The sequence below is a fragment of the Populus alba genome, chromosome 8, assembly GCF_005239225.2.
Source record: "Populus alba chromosome 8, ASM523922v2, whole genome shotgun sequence".
In the NCBI taxonomy this organism is placed as follows: Eukaryota; Viridiplantae; Streptophyta; class Magnoliopsida; order Malpighiales; family Salicaceae; genus Populus; species Populus alba.
In genome coordinates, this window is record NC_133291.1 from 16,570,336 (window position 1) to 16,582,885 (window position 12,550).

The 12,550-nt window shown below is 34.7% G+C and overlaps 1 protein-coding gene across 4 annotated transcripts; it reads right to left on the reverse strand.

Moving 5' to 3' along the window:
- Positions 1–3,076: 3,076 nt before the first annotated feature.
- On the reverse strand, positions 3,077–10,207 carry LOC118039466 (uncharacterized). 4 transcript variants are annotated; one of them, XM_035046173.2, is made up of 17 exons: positions 9,917–10,207; positions 9,736–9,823; positions 9,468–9,558; positions 9,226–9,384; positions 9,028–9,105; positions 8,701–8,805; positions 8,033–8,099; positions 7,879–7,940; positions 7,505–7,644; positions 7,292–7,418; positions 7,080–7,194; positions 6,542–6,630; positions 5,629–5,712; positions 5,167–5,517; positions 4,320–4,835; positions 4,169–4,228; positions 3,077–3,594 (listed from the first exon to the last, which is right to left on the reverse strand). In XM_035046173.2, exons 2-17 carry the CDS (start codon positions 9,771–9,773, stop codon positions 3,511–3,513), a joined length of 2,166 nt encoding a protein of 721 aa, XP_034902064.1. In that variant the 5' UTR covers positions 9,774–9,823; positions 9,917–10,207; the 3' UTR covers positions 3,077–3,510. The 4 variants fall into 4 exon arrangements, with proteins under 4 accessions (XP_034902064.1, XP_073267264.1, XP_034902065.1 ...); XM_073411163.1 differs by having other exon boundaries at positions 9,736–10,206; XM_035046174.2 differs by lacking the exons at positions 9,736–9,823; positions 9,917–10,207 and having other exon boundaries at positions 9,226–9,304.
- Between the last annotated feature and the right edge of the window lie 2,343 nt (positions 10,208–12,550).

The following is a 12,550-nucleotide window of genomic DNA, read 5'->3' on the forward strand; positions in this document are numbered from 1 at the left end:
GAGATCTGGAGATATGTGAAGAAGAGATATCACCTAATTTTTCAAGGTGTTGCGAATAGAATGACAATCAACCTTAATATGTTTGGTGTGTTCATGGAAAACATGATTGGTAGCAATCTAAATAGCATATTATCAACATGAAATGGGGTAGAGTTGACATGAGGAAACCTAAGCTCTTTGAGAAGACTGTGCAGCCATACAATTTCAGGACAAACAATAGACATGGCATGATACTTGATCTCATTTAGAAACACGATCTTGTTTCTTACATTTTTAAGAAATTAAAGTATCACCTAAAAAATATATCAGCTTGTAGTAGATCGACGTGTATTTGGACATTCAGTCCAATAAGCATCATTATAGGCAATAAGTTGTAGAGAGGAGCCGAAAGGGAAGAACAACCCATGATTAGGTGAGCCTCGAAGATAGCGGAAGATGCGTTGAATTGTTGCAAGATAGAGATGCCAAGGAGAAGACATAAACTAACCGACTTGATGGACAAAATATTATATATTTACAACTAAAGCATTGGACAACATGCATATTTCTACCTTTATTTCTCCATGTGCTGCATAAGCCACAAAAATAGATGCACTAACATTTGCCCTATGTTCTATAGCCGCTTGAGTTACAATACGTTGCTCCTCACGAAGAAGTTCACTCAAACAGGCGTCCAGAGATGGTACAAGATGATGATTCATCAAATTAGAGAGTGTAGTTTCAGAATAAAAACATAGCTTCATCAGAAATTGATCTCTCTTCCTTGTGTTGTGCACTGCTTGAATAACAAAGAGAGTTGCAGCAGGAACATTAACATAAACAATATCTAAATAATTAGCCCAAAGATTTTGAAAACCAGAAAGTATTCCTCAATAAAGAGATTTCCCTGCATGAAGTTAGCCATCTCATACTCTAATTGAAAACGCCGAGTTGTGTTATCCTGATTGTAAATCTTATTTAGATAAATTCCATATAGTAGCAATAATTTTATAACGCCTCAAATTAAAAACAAGATGAGATTCTATTAAGCTAAGGATCCAGGTCATAACTCGAGCATCCATGATTTTCCATTTAAACAAAGCATCTACATTTATTGGTGCAAGATTACTCCCATTTATATGCCCCCGCAATTTTTCTCTTTGATGAATAATTGAAATTGAAACTCCCAAGGAGAATAATTTTTTCCATTAAGATGGATATGAAACAAGTCTAGCTTATTAGAAGACATGATACAGCTGAAAAGAAATAGATTTTGAAACTGAAACTGACAAGGAATCAGTGCAATGGAAGAGGGATACACACCAAATTTTGAAGCCAAAATTTGTCGAGAATAGCAATATAGAGACTACTATGAAACTATTAAGAATAGCAGCAGAAAACCAATATCTGAAACAGACAAGAGTTGCACCAGAAACACAATATCTAAAACGAAGAAGAATGATTCTGAAACTATCAAGAACACCAAAGAAGGAAGATCTTAAGCTGCCAAGAATAACACCAAAGAAGCAAGAAAAATTTGCAGGTTTTGAAACCAAGAACTGCCAAGAATAGCAGCAAAGAAGCAAGATATGAAGTTGCCAAAAGTGCAGCAAAGAAGCTAATCTGAAACAAGAATAACACAAAGTGGAAATAAGGATCCAATAGCCGCATCTTATCTCTCGCCTGCACAATCTCCACTGGGAGTAATATGAAAAAGACGGGTCCAAGATGAGTAAGGCAACAATAGCAGAAGCCAAAGGAAAAATCAGGACAGAGACAGGCAAGGATTTGGAAGAAGCTTTGATACCATGTTAATACATTCAAGCCAATACTAGAATACCACGAGAGTTAATCAATTCATTAAATTTGCAGAATGTTCTCCCTCCCCTGCACTCGGCAGAAAAAGCCTCTTATACATAGAAGGTTATTTTGCTATACAAGGAGTCTCCTCCATTCGCTAAAAATTAGTATCTATCCATGATAAGATAATCTTTATAGTTAATATTAAGAGTCCTAAATTGTATTCTTTTTAAGATTATATATATGGTAACACTCTAACTTGAGTACATGAAAGATATTGATTCGATGGTGCGTAAAAGACTCGCAACGTATTTGTCGCAAACATGGATTTTTAGCCCCAATAGAACCTAGGAGAGGAGAATTTTCTGGGACTAGCTTGTTTTCCTTTACCTGCCTACTTTCTTTTCTTATTTACAAAAATTTCATTTGCTCATTTTCAACATTATTTATGTGCACTGTTAAAGCATCCACAGATGACAATCATCTGTAAATTGGTCAGCGATAAAATGGTTGTTGAACCTAGATTAGCTTGAGATGTCAACTTGGTAACCTGATGATCTGGAACCTAGCATAGGTTTGGCCTTTTTTTTTAGTCATTTTAGATACTCGCCCAATTAAACTTGGGCAATTAGATAGCTTGTGAGCTGGCTATCTTAGTCAAACTTAGATTAGATCTTGCCATGATAGTTCCAAGATCATTTAAAAAAAAAATTATCCCAATTTACATGGTTTGGTTTTTTAGTTAGGGGTGATAATTTTCAGTTACATTCAATTTTTATTTTAAAAAAATATCCAAATCAAATTTATTTATTTTTAAATTAAAAACTAAAACCAGTTTTTGGTTCTGTTAGTTGAAGTAAAAAACCGGAAAGAGCCAAACCAGCCATAATTTTTCTCTCCAACAATCCGAAGAAACATGGACATCATCTTCAATCAGCTGCCATTGGTATTCCTACCCTTGTGCCTCACTAGCACCTTGATACTAGAGTTGGTTTTGGAGAGGTGGAATTTGGTTATATCAAGCGGAAAGAGATCCAATTGGTCCTCTTGCCAAATGTTGGAGACCAACTAATCAATGCAAGAAGAACGGGTGGGGAACTGAAAGTTGAAGACGATGGCTTATTTAGAGATTGAGAAAAAGCTTGGGGGAAGAGGGCGGCTGGGTTTAATTTGGCTTCTAGGGTTAGAAGAAAAGTTTATATATATTTCATTTTTCTAGTATTGGTTGAACTGGTTTGATTCAATCTGGTTCAATTAACCCATCATCTGTGGATGCAATTGAAGCTTGTGATACAGGTTTCTTCACACGTGAAAAATCAGGATAATTCCAGGTTCAACGACAAACATCTTTTAGGTGGTCAAATCAAGGCATAGCCTCTTCAAATGACCATTTTATTGGTTCAAGATTAATTTCCCAGACCCAAAGCAGCAAGATTTGAAGTTCACACCTCCACCTTCAAAAGAGCTATTGTAGATGTAATATATTCTAGACACCAGCTTGCATTTTCTCCAGAAGCCCGAGAATTATTAAGCAATGAACAAGCATGGTTCTAAACTCTTCTTAATATATTTACAGGGTGATATTGCAACAAAACGATTCTCCATCCCATGCACAGCAGCAAACAGGCTTGTATAGGAGGAAAGCTGTTTTGGTCGAGGTTGACGAGCTCAATGGCAGCTATCCAGTTGGTTCTTGCGTGGTATGCCCTCTGCCTTAAACAACTATTTTCCTCACTGCACATGGAATGGCTTTCTTGGGGTAGATGTTCGGTTTTCCATAGATTGCAATCTTTGTTTCAGATGAAAAACTTCAACCTGCATGGCAGCATGATAAATGCAGCGCGGTGTCCATGAGATAAATTAAATGAGGAAGATTTAAAGCAGAAACAATCTCATTTAAACCGGCCATTGCAGTTGTTTCAGACATTGGTTGATACAACCATACAAGTTAATGTCTAATCCAGGACTTTAATGATGTTTCTAAGGTTAAACATTAAGATTTGATCTGGAATATGAAGAAGAACCACGAGTATTACCAGGAAGGATAGACAATTGATTTAACTGGACCTCTATGCATTCAATCAAAAAATGGAGCTGGTAACCTGGACTATTTTAATGTGGGAATTTATCCCGGGGGGAAAGTGCAAAGGGGAATTCGAGTATTCTCTCTAGAGTGCTCAGGCATGGGCAGCCGTGCTAAACTGGACAACTCAGCTAAAACAATTTTGCTAGATTTGGTGTTTGATGCACTAATTAACCATTTAAGACAGAATGGCTGTTCAAAATAGCAAGATCATGAATTAAGACAGTGAAACATCTATCACGAAGAATAAATCTTATCTTTTGTTATTCCATTCACCAAACCCAGTATTTAGTTTAGAATTATTACCTGTAGTTGGAATGCTCTTGCCCTTTCTCCTGCAAGGACTCCCCTAGTTGAGTGTAGCTCCTACGACCCATAGCCAATCAGTAAAAATGACTGAAAAGGACCAATCATCATGATATGGTGGCCACTGACAAAACTATCACAAGTACAATACCTTCTGAGTATCATCCAAAACAGCCTTCAGGAAAGCCACGTCATGTTCAAGCCTTACATTGTCAGAATGGACAATATTTGATAAGCTGTTGGCCTCTTCTTGAGCTAGCTCAACACCAGTCAGCTTTTCTTTCAACAACTCTATCTCTCTCACTGAGTCTACCAGCTTTTTCTCCATCTCTTGTCTGCTCTTCAGAATGGAGGATAGGTTTTTCTCTGCTGCTTCTCGACCTGCCATTGCAGCTGCCAGTTGTCCTTCAAGTATACCATTCTTTCTTATTAGAGCAGCTATTTTTGTTTCGTACAATTGATACATACTTTCACGAGCCCCTCCTGCAGTACAATCACTCTCCGGCGATACTACATCCTCGTTATCTACTGAAACGTTTCCAATTCCTTGGTTGTGGGAGTTAGGAGTTTCCATTTCAAATATGCTAGACATCTCTGCATTAATTTTACCAACTGGATTGTTAGGCTTGATCGATATATCAGAATGATTACTTCGGTGTTCAGCAGCCTGAAATCAGCATAATGACTGTGTTAATGATAAATATAAGCATCCCTTGCAATCTTACCCTCAGACAATGGCACAGAAAGGAAAGGAACAGTTTTACAGTATTTCCATTCTCTTTCTTCTCAATGGGTGATTTGACCAAGATATTTATACCTTCCACAGTTTAACAGTAATATTTTTTTTCTTCAACGTAAAATAACCAAGACAACAAAATTTAATTGCTATCAAGTATGAAGAACATCCAAAACTGACTTTGGCATTGTTTGAATTCATAAATAGTTGAGGTTAAAAAAAAATAACAAAGACAGTTAATTGGTGAGAAATATCAGTTTACCGGCGATGAAGAATTATCATCTTCTAAGTTCCTTGCTGTCTTAGCAGCTATGCGGTTTTCTTCCTCGTGGTGAAATTCCTTGCGATGGGAGACATTTCTGGAAGCAGAATTTGGATCAACAAGCAAGGAATCTGACAAAGATTTCCTACCAGAACCATGTTGTTCAATTGCAGATGCCAGATTCTGTCTTGCAATGGAATCAGCTGAACGCTGAGAAGAACAAGTACCAAGTTGAGCAGCCAACACTGTAGATGATGAGCGCTTTTCAAACGGCGAACGACCAGGGCCTTTACTAGGAGCAGAATGACGACCTGTGGATGATTCATTCTTCTCAATGCCCATTACTTCAACCTTAATAAAACATAAGGCAAAGTTAATAGTTTAGCAGATATGACTACGATCTCCAGCTAACCCCAAAAGCAGAAATGATGTCCATATCTAATAGACATTTCAGCTGCTAACCTGATTTGATGGCTCCTTTTTACTCCCACCAAAAGCAACAAGGAAATCCTTTTCCTTGTGCTGCACAAGTACCAGGCTGAAACCCTGAGATAGAAATAATATTTTTGAGAGAACCTATGATAAAAAGAAAGAGGAAAATGCAAAAGAAGTGCATCCTCATGCTCTACAATCTTGAAGAGATATTGTAAACAACAAATCTGGTGATATTAAAAAACACTTGAAACCATACTGAAAAGAGTGTCTTTAACCCAATATTTTGAAGCATTTATGAACACAGGATTCAGAGTCTTGTGTTACAGCATTCTCTGTGATGACTAAGGATGAAGATCATTTTGCCAAACATTTAGGAAATAATACTAAACAATAATTTTTTAATACACATCGGAATGATAATAAAACTCAGAAAATCCACATAACCTTAGTGTGATAAAAAAAACCCACCTAATCTTGATTAAATTTGTTTCATATGCATGTCAACCTTGCATTTAGAGTCTGCATCATTAGAGCATTTATGCATCAATAACAAGTTCCTTGTGCGCATCATTCATTTCTCATATTTACCTTTTTACCCCCCTTTTCTTGCTTCAAGGGAACAAACACCAAGAATTTATTCACAAACAAATGATGGGAGATGCGTATGCATACATAGCATCTGACTGGTTGAGGCTGGTGATTGATGCACATTTAGAAGATTTTCAAATGGGACAAGCCAAATGCATGGTTATCCAACACAGATTGCTTAAAACAAAATTCAACCTATTGTTCCGCATAGCATCAGGAATTGGTATTCTTAATTTCTTATGGTCTAGAGGCTATAGTTCACCCCCTCAAGGCAGATGAGCATTGAATCCACATCTTTGTGGATTGTTCACCAACTAATAAAAGTACAAGGATCAGTCATTTTATGCTTCACCTTGTTGGTGGTGATAGAAGATGGGGGTGATGCAAATGCCACGGACCACTCCATTTTCAATATATCATAAATCAAAGTTTCTGAGTGCCCTGTAGATATTAAAAGAAACAGGATTCAGCAACATAAACAGAATACCAATGAAAGCTACGTAACTTTTTTGTAAAGAGAAACACAGAGAAAGAAATTAAGTAAACAAAGCAAGCATGCTAACAAGTTAAGTTATGATTCAACTTACAGAAGAAACACCAAACCAAGAACTCCAGTATGCAGTAAGATAATGAGCTAGAGATACAAAACACATGGCATAAAAGCTTATTTATCCTATAACACTGACTCCAATCACTATCAACCAAACCAAGAACTCCAGTATTGATGAATAAAACATGTTTCTCCCTTTGAAGTTAAACAATTACGAGAACTTTAGGATTACATATGCAACTCTAACACACACATGCAGTTGCATATAAAGTTGCAACTTATCAGAAAAAAAGATCAAATGATGGAAGGAGAGCATTTGCTTCTTAGCTATGAGGCATACGTTTTTTCCTACTTCCTCCCCCTGCTATGTACCATTTAGTTCCACATAAAACTCCACAACATCCAGCCCTTGGTGATGGATGGAAGCCCCGTATCTTTGTTCTCGACCATACCATCTGAGAAGAAAGATTTTACATATTAAAATGTAATATGAGATCTATTTGTTTAGTCTGCAACAATCAACATGATGGAATTAAGATTGAATTTACACACCGTCTCAAAATCAAGTGAATATAAGTCATTCAGAGTCCGGGACTTGGAAGTTCCTCCAAATATAAGTAGATTTTTATCATCATAAAGAGCTGCTACATGGTTGGATCTCGGAGATGGTCCAGTTCCTCTGTTCAGACAAAGCAATGGCTATTGAAACCTTCATGAATATCTATATTGTATAGATTGGTAGATAGGGCACCAGAACCAACTCACGTGCAATGCAGAGGGAGCCACGTGAAAGACTTGAGATCAAACATGTGCAGATCATTTAGTTTTTTCCTTTTAGCATCTTCACCCCCAAATAAAATTAAAACAGAGCTTGCTCGGACCACTGCGTGACCATTGCGGGCAATCTGCATTAAGAAACAATTTTTTGTTAAGAAAGTATATGCTAGTTTGTGTAGAGTTCCACTTGCTCCCCATTTTGGTTCAGATTTTCCAACAAACTGCAATCTCAAATAGATACATTGAAGAAATAAATGAGGGGTAACATGCTAGGGCTTGTAATGAATTTCCAGTAATGAATCTTTGGACACAAGGGTCTGAATATAAAATGTCATAACAAGCTAGATTGTCTGTGAGGGTACCGGTATATCTCCCTTTGCTTCAACAAGTGACCAACACTCAGTTTCTGTGTCAAATGCCCACACTGCAAAAGCAAAAAAGACATTAGTGTAATTCCAGATCATGCATGAAAACCAAGTAACAACAACATGGTTGTGGTAAACATAGAGATCTAACCAGAAATTCGGTCACTTGCTGGATCAGTTTTTCCTCCAATAAGAAGTGCCTTCTTCCCCCAAGAAACCTAAGGCAGACCAACAGCAGAAAGAAACTTCAGCCACTAGTAGCTTTCAAAGCTCCACAAGATGAAAAGTGTATGCATAACAACAGTAAAGAAATGCAGAAGCAGCTAGTGGAAGTTCTTCATTATGAAAAGCTCATGTAACACATGCACAAGAAAGAGGAGATAATAACCTTTTTTATTCCATTTGTCACTCAATGGATCTGTCCTTTTATATATTAAAATTTCAAATAAATGTATCATCCTGGAAAGCATGGAGAAATATGTTGTTTGTTTCTTCCAATCTCATTAGGATTTCAGTTATTGTCTAATGGATCAATCTTCTCGGCTCAGCGTACAACATATCATCACTCAAATTTTCTTTGCTGGGCATCAGTAATTTTATTCCTAACTGCAGTGAACATGAACATTTGTGATAAAAATTATTTCTATCATTTTGAAAATAATTTGCACCCCAATTTTATTTATTTATTTATCTAAATGAGTATTTAACTGGAAATATCATCCTATGCCAAGAAATATAGAGAAATAGTAAGGTTCAACATTAAAGGATGCAAAGCACAACAAATGCAGTTAGAATGCTAGATAAGCTACATGACTATACCAGACAGTGGCCTCTGCAAGCAGGGATCTTCAACGGCAAACTGCTGGGTGACAAGTAAAGCTTTGATGAAATTGAAGTCCAGGTGAATTGGTCAAATTTAAGCACCTGAAAAGAGAGGAAAAAAAATGCATATCAGCCTCCATACCAAAGTTTGCAACTTCCTGAAAATTCAAGAAATTCTCAAATGACATATTTGAATGATCACAGTCTAGATTGCCAGGTGACACCATTTCTTGGAATGTAAATGATGTGTCCTGTTTATTCATTTAACTCTGGACGCAGTTATCGCCAATAAAAAACAATGGCATGCGAGAAAACACTCTCTACCTGTACATCATCTAACAATCCACTTCCAGATTCTCCACCAACCACTATCATCTTATTCCCAATGACGGTTGCTGCATGCTATTCAAGGAAAAATAAGCGAAGTCCCAACTTCCAACACACCACAAATAAGGAATAAAATTATCAATGCACTCTATTAAACACTCCAAACAAGAAAAAGCACCCATTAAATAACCTTACATTGAAACGAGGGGTAGGTTTATCCCCGGAAATAGACAACACCATCCAGTTCTCAGCATTATTCCCTGCTGTCGAGCTACTAATCACCGGCGGAGCAGAAGAGGAGCAATGATAATCAAGGTCATCAGAATTACTAGCAGTAAGTGCAACACCTTCACTCTACACACACAATTCTAACATATAACCACAGTGCACAAATCCCATTAATCGCAATCCACAAAAACACGAGCTAAGAATCTTACATTAGCATTATTATTACTAATAATTCGCTTTGGGGGTCTAATAGGACTCCTAATCCCTGGTGACGAATCAGAGAGTTGCACCTTCTTGACCCTGAAAGTAACAAGAAACAACACATCATTGGCATCTAAGTTTAGAAAAAGACCATAAACAATCTAACTTAAAATCCCAACTGAAATCTATTGTCTTCTACAACTCTCAAATCAATAAATTAATTTACAAAAAAAAAAAAAACGCAACAATAAAAAAGATAAAATAAAAAGAACCCACCTGCCAAGTTTCATGCGTCTTTTAGAGAAACCAAACATTTTTGCTCAAGAACAGATCTTTCTGCACCACTTCAACAGCTTAAAGAGCCCTTTAGAAAAGAGAGAAAGAAAAGAAAAAAGGAATCAAGAAAGTAGCTACATTACCATCAACAAAAAGCCCCAAAATAACCTCCAACACATACTAGTAGCCAAGACAAGCTGTGGAAGTAGAATCCACAAAAACAGAAGAAAGAACCAAAAAGACTTTCTAGTAGTTACAAACTAACATAGAGACACACATAACAAGTTAAGTTGTGTTTGGTTGCCAACGAAAAGGAACGAAAGATGAGACAACGAAACGAAAGAAAGACTAATGGCGGTGTATTTTATTAAGAAAAGTGAGAAATGGCAGACTGGCAGTAGATGATGAGGAAGATATGTGCAGTGATTGATTTCTATCTCTGAGCTTTAACTGAGTCGATAGAGAGAGAGAGATGGAGACTCACATGTGGTTGGTTTTATTATTTAAAACATCATGAAAAATAATTAACACTTTATATATATATATATATATATATATATATATATATATATATATATATATTTTTTAGCAGTAGTTTGCACTGTTCAGAAAGAATTATTTGCCTTGCCCATTCACGTTGTTTACGGCCGATTTTTACCTTTAATATCCTTTTGTTTTTTTTTCACTTCGGTAATCAAACATATTTATTTACAATTTCATTATCAAAAATATATTAACATGCGTTTACCTGTAAAAAGTATTAACATGTTTTTTTTATCCCTTTTAAGAGTCCTGTATCGTGTAAAATATTTCACTAATGTAAAATATTTTACGTGTAAAATATTTTTTATTATAAAATATAGTAGTAACATGAGAATTTTTTTTGGATTCGAGAAAACCTTATTTATCAGAAAATGCATTTTATGAGTCCAGATAAACGAGTAAAATCCCGGCTGTCTCAGGATCTATCACCTTCTGTGTAAATCTTAAATTCTTTACCACCACGCCACAACCCTTAAGAACAATAGTAACATGACGATAACAATGAAGAAAATAGTCATGCTATCAGCAAATGAGAAGTTGATTGTGACATAATAATTATAATTAAGAAAATAATGATAATGAGATTGTCATGATGATAGTTAAAAAAAAAAAAATAAAGATAATATTAATGATCAAGGAGTTAGTGGTGAGATGATCATGTGATAGTAAAATAAAAGTTGTAAAAATAATGTTAGAGGAGAAGGAAGTTGTGGTGATGATAAAATAAAAGTGATAATTGAAATAATTGGATGAATGATATTTTAAATGAATTACTATTTATAAAATATTTTATAAAATTTCATGAGTTGAAAATATTTTTAGGCAAATAAACTAAGTTTGAAGATTTATTATAAAATGCTTTACATTAACTAATATTATTGTAAAATATTTTACAGGATACCAACATGGAGAAATATTTTTTGTGAAACAAATACAGGAAAATATAAAAAATATTTTATTGTACAATATTTTATTCAAAATAAATAGACCCTCGGGTCCTTTAAGTTTTTTCACTTCAATTATTAAATTTTATTTCTTTTGCAATCTCATATTTGCAAAATTATATTAACATGATTTTATGTGTTGAATTTTTTTTTTTAATTTTCTCACATATGCAAAGTATTTGACAATATTTCTTATTTTCTAGTCATCGAATGCAGCTAGAAAATGAATCAATAGTCAACATATTATTTACTCAAGTGAACTACTCGTGGTTTGTTATATTGAAAAAAAAAAAAAAAACACTACGTGTCTTGTGCTAATTAAAAAAAGAAGAGAGATAATTAAAAAACTTAGGTACGAGAGAAGGTGAAAGTATTTAAATTATTATTGATATATGCTATTGTGATTATGTATTTTATTTTTACGTGACATTACAACCCATGTACCTTTTATTTTAAGAAATATTAAATTAATATTTTCTTAAAATAACATTTTTATATCGAAATCACTTATAAAAAATATAAAATATAATATTTTTTTATATGAAAAACAATATGAAAAAGCAAATTTAATTGCATCACAAAACATACTTTCATTCGTAAGTATTTTTTTAACTGAGATAAGAAGATGTGGCTGTGAGAAGATTTTGTTACGATAGCGATTACTAGGGTACATGGATGACCGTTGTGTGTGTAGAGGAGAGAGTGAGGGAGGGAGACATGCACATTTATTGCGGGAGACAAGTGGGCCCCAGGAATGGCTTGTCTCGGGACTTGGGTTTGGACAACGTATCGATCGAATCTCTTCGACGTTTGTACAGTTGTTGTGAAGGGTACATGTAGGTTTTTGACCCTGTCCTAATTTCTCATCTGAGGAGGCATCATGGACCGAGAAGGAAAAAGAAAAGAAAAAGAAATTTAAATTTAAAAAAAATATCATACGTATTATTACAAAAATGTATCATATGTCCAAATTAAACTAATTATATTTTACTGAATTCTTGATTCAAGAACATAAACAAATCATAAGTATATTACAGAAGGATATAATAATTTCTTCTTACAAATGTATAATAAACTAAATCAATAAAATATGGAAATATTGCTGAACTCTAATCCTAGCTTAAATATATACAAAATAATTCTTTTTGGGAGTTTATTTAGCACATATATAGTGTATAAAGACACGATGATGTGATTTTTAATATTAAAAAAACCATCCATAACAAAAATTAAGATTTATTAGTTTATTTTTAGTAAATATATTTGTTTGGTATTTGGAATATTCAAAACATAATTTTGATTTTATTATCACAAATAAAATAAATTTA

Excerpts from the sequence above, each read along its gene's own strand:
- LOC118039466 (XM_035046173.2), bottom strand. The coding sequence starts at position 9,773 with ATGTTTGGTTTCTCTAAAAGACGCATGAAACTTGGCAG. Across the intron at positions 8,806-9,027 it reads GATTGTTAGATGATGTACAG|GTGCTTAAATTTGACCAATT; the intron begins GTAGAGAGTGTT and ends CTCTCTTTTCAG. Across the intron at positions 7,941-8,032 it reads AGCAAGTGACCGAATTTCTG|TGTGGGCATTTGACACAGAA; the intron begins GTTAGATCTCTA and ends TTGCTTTTGCAG.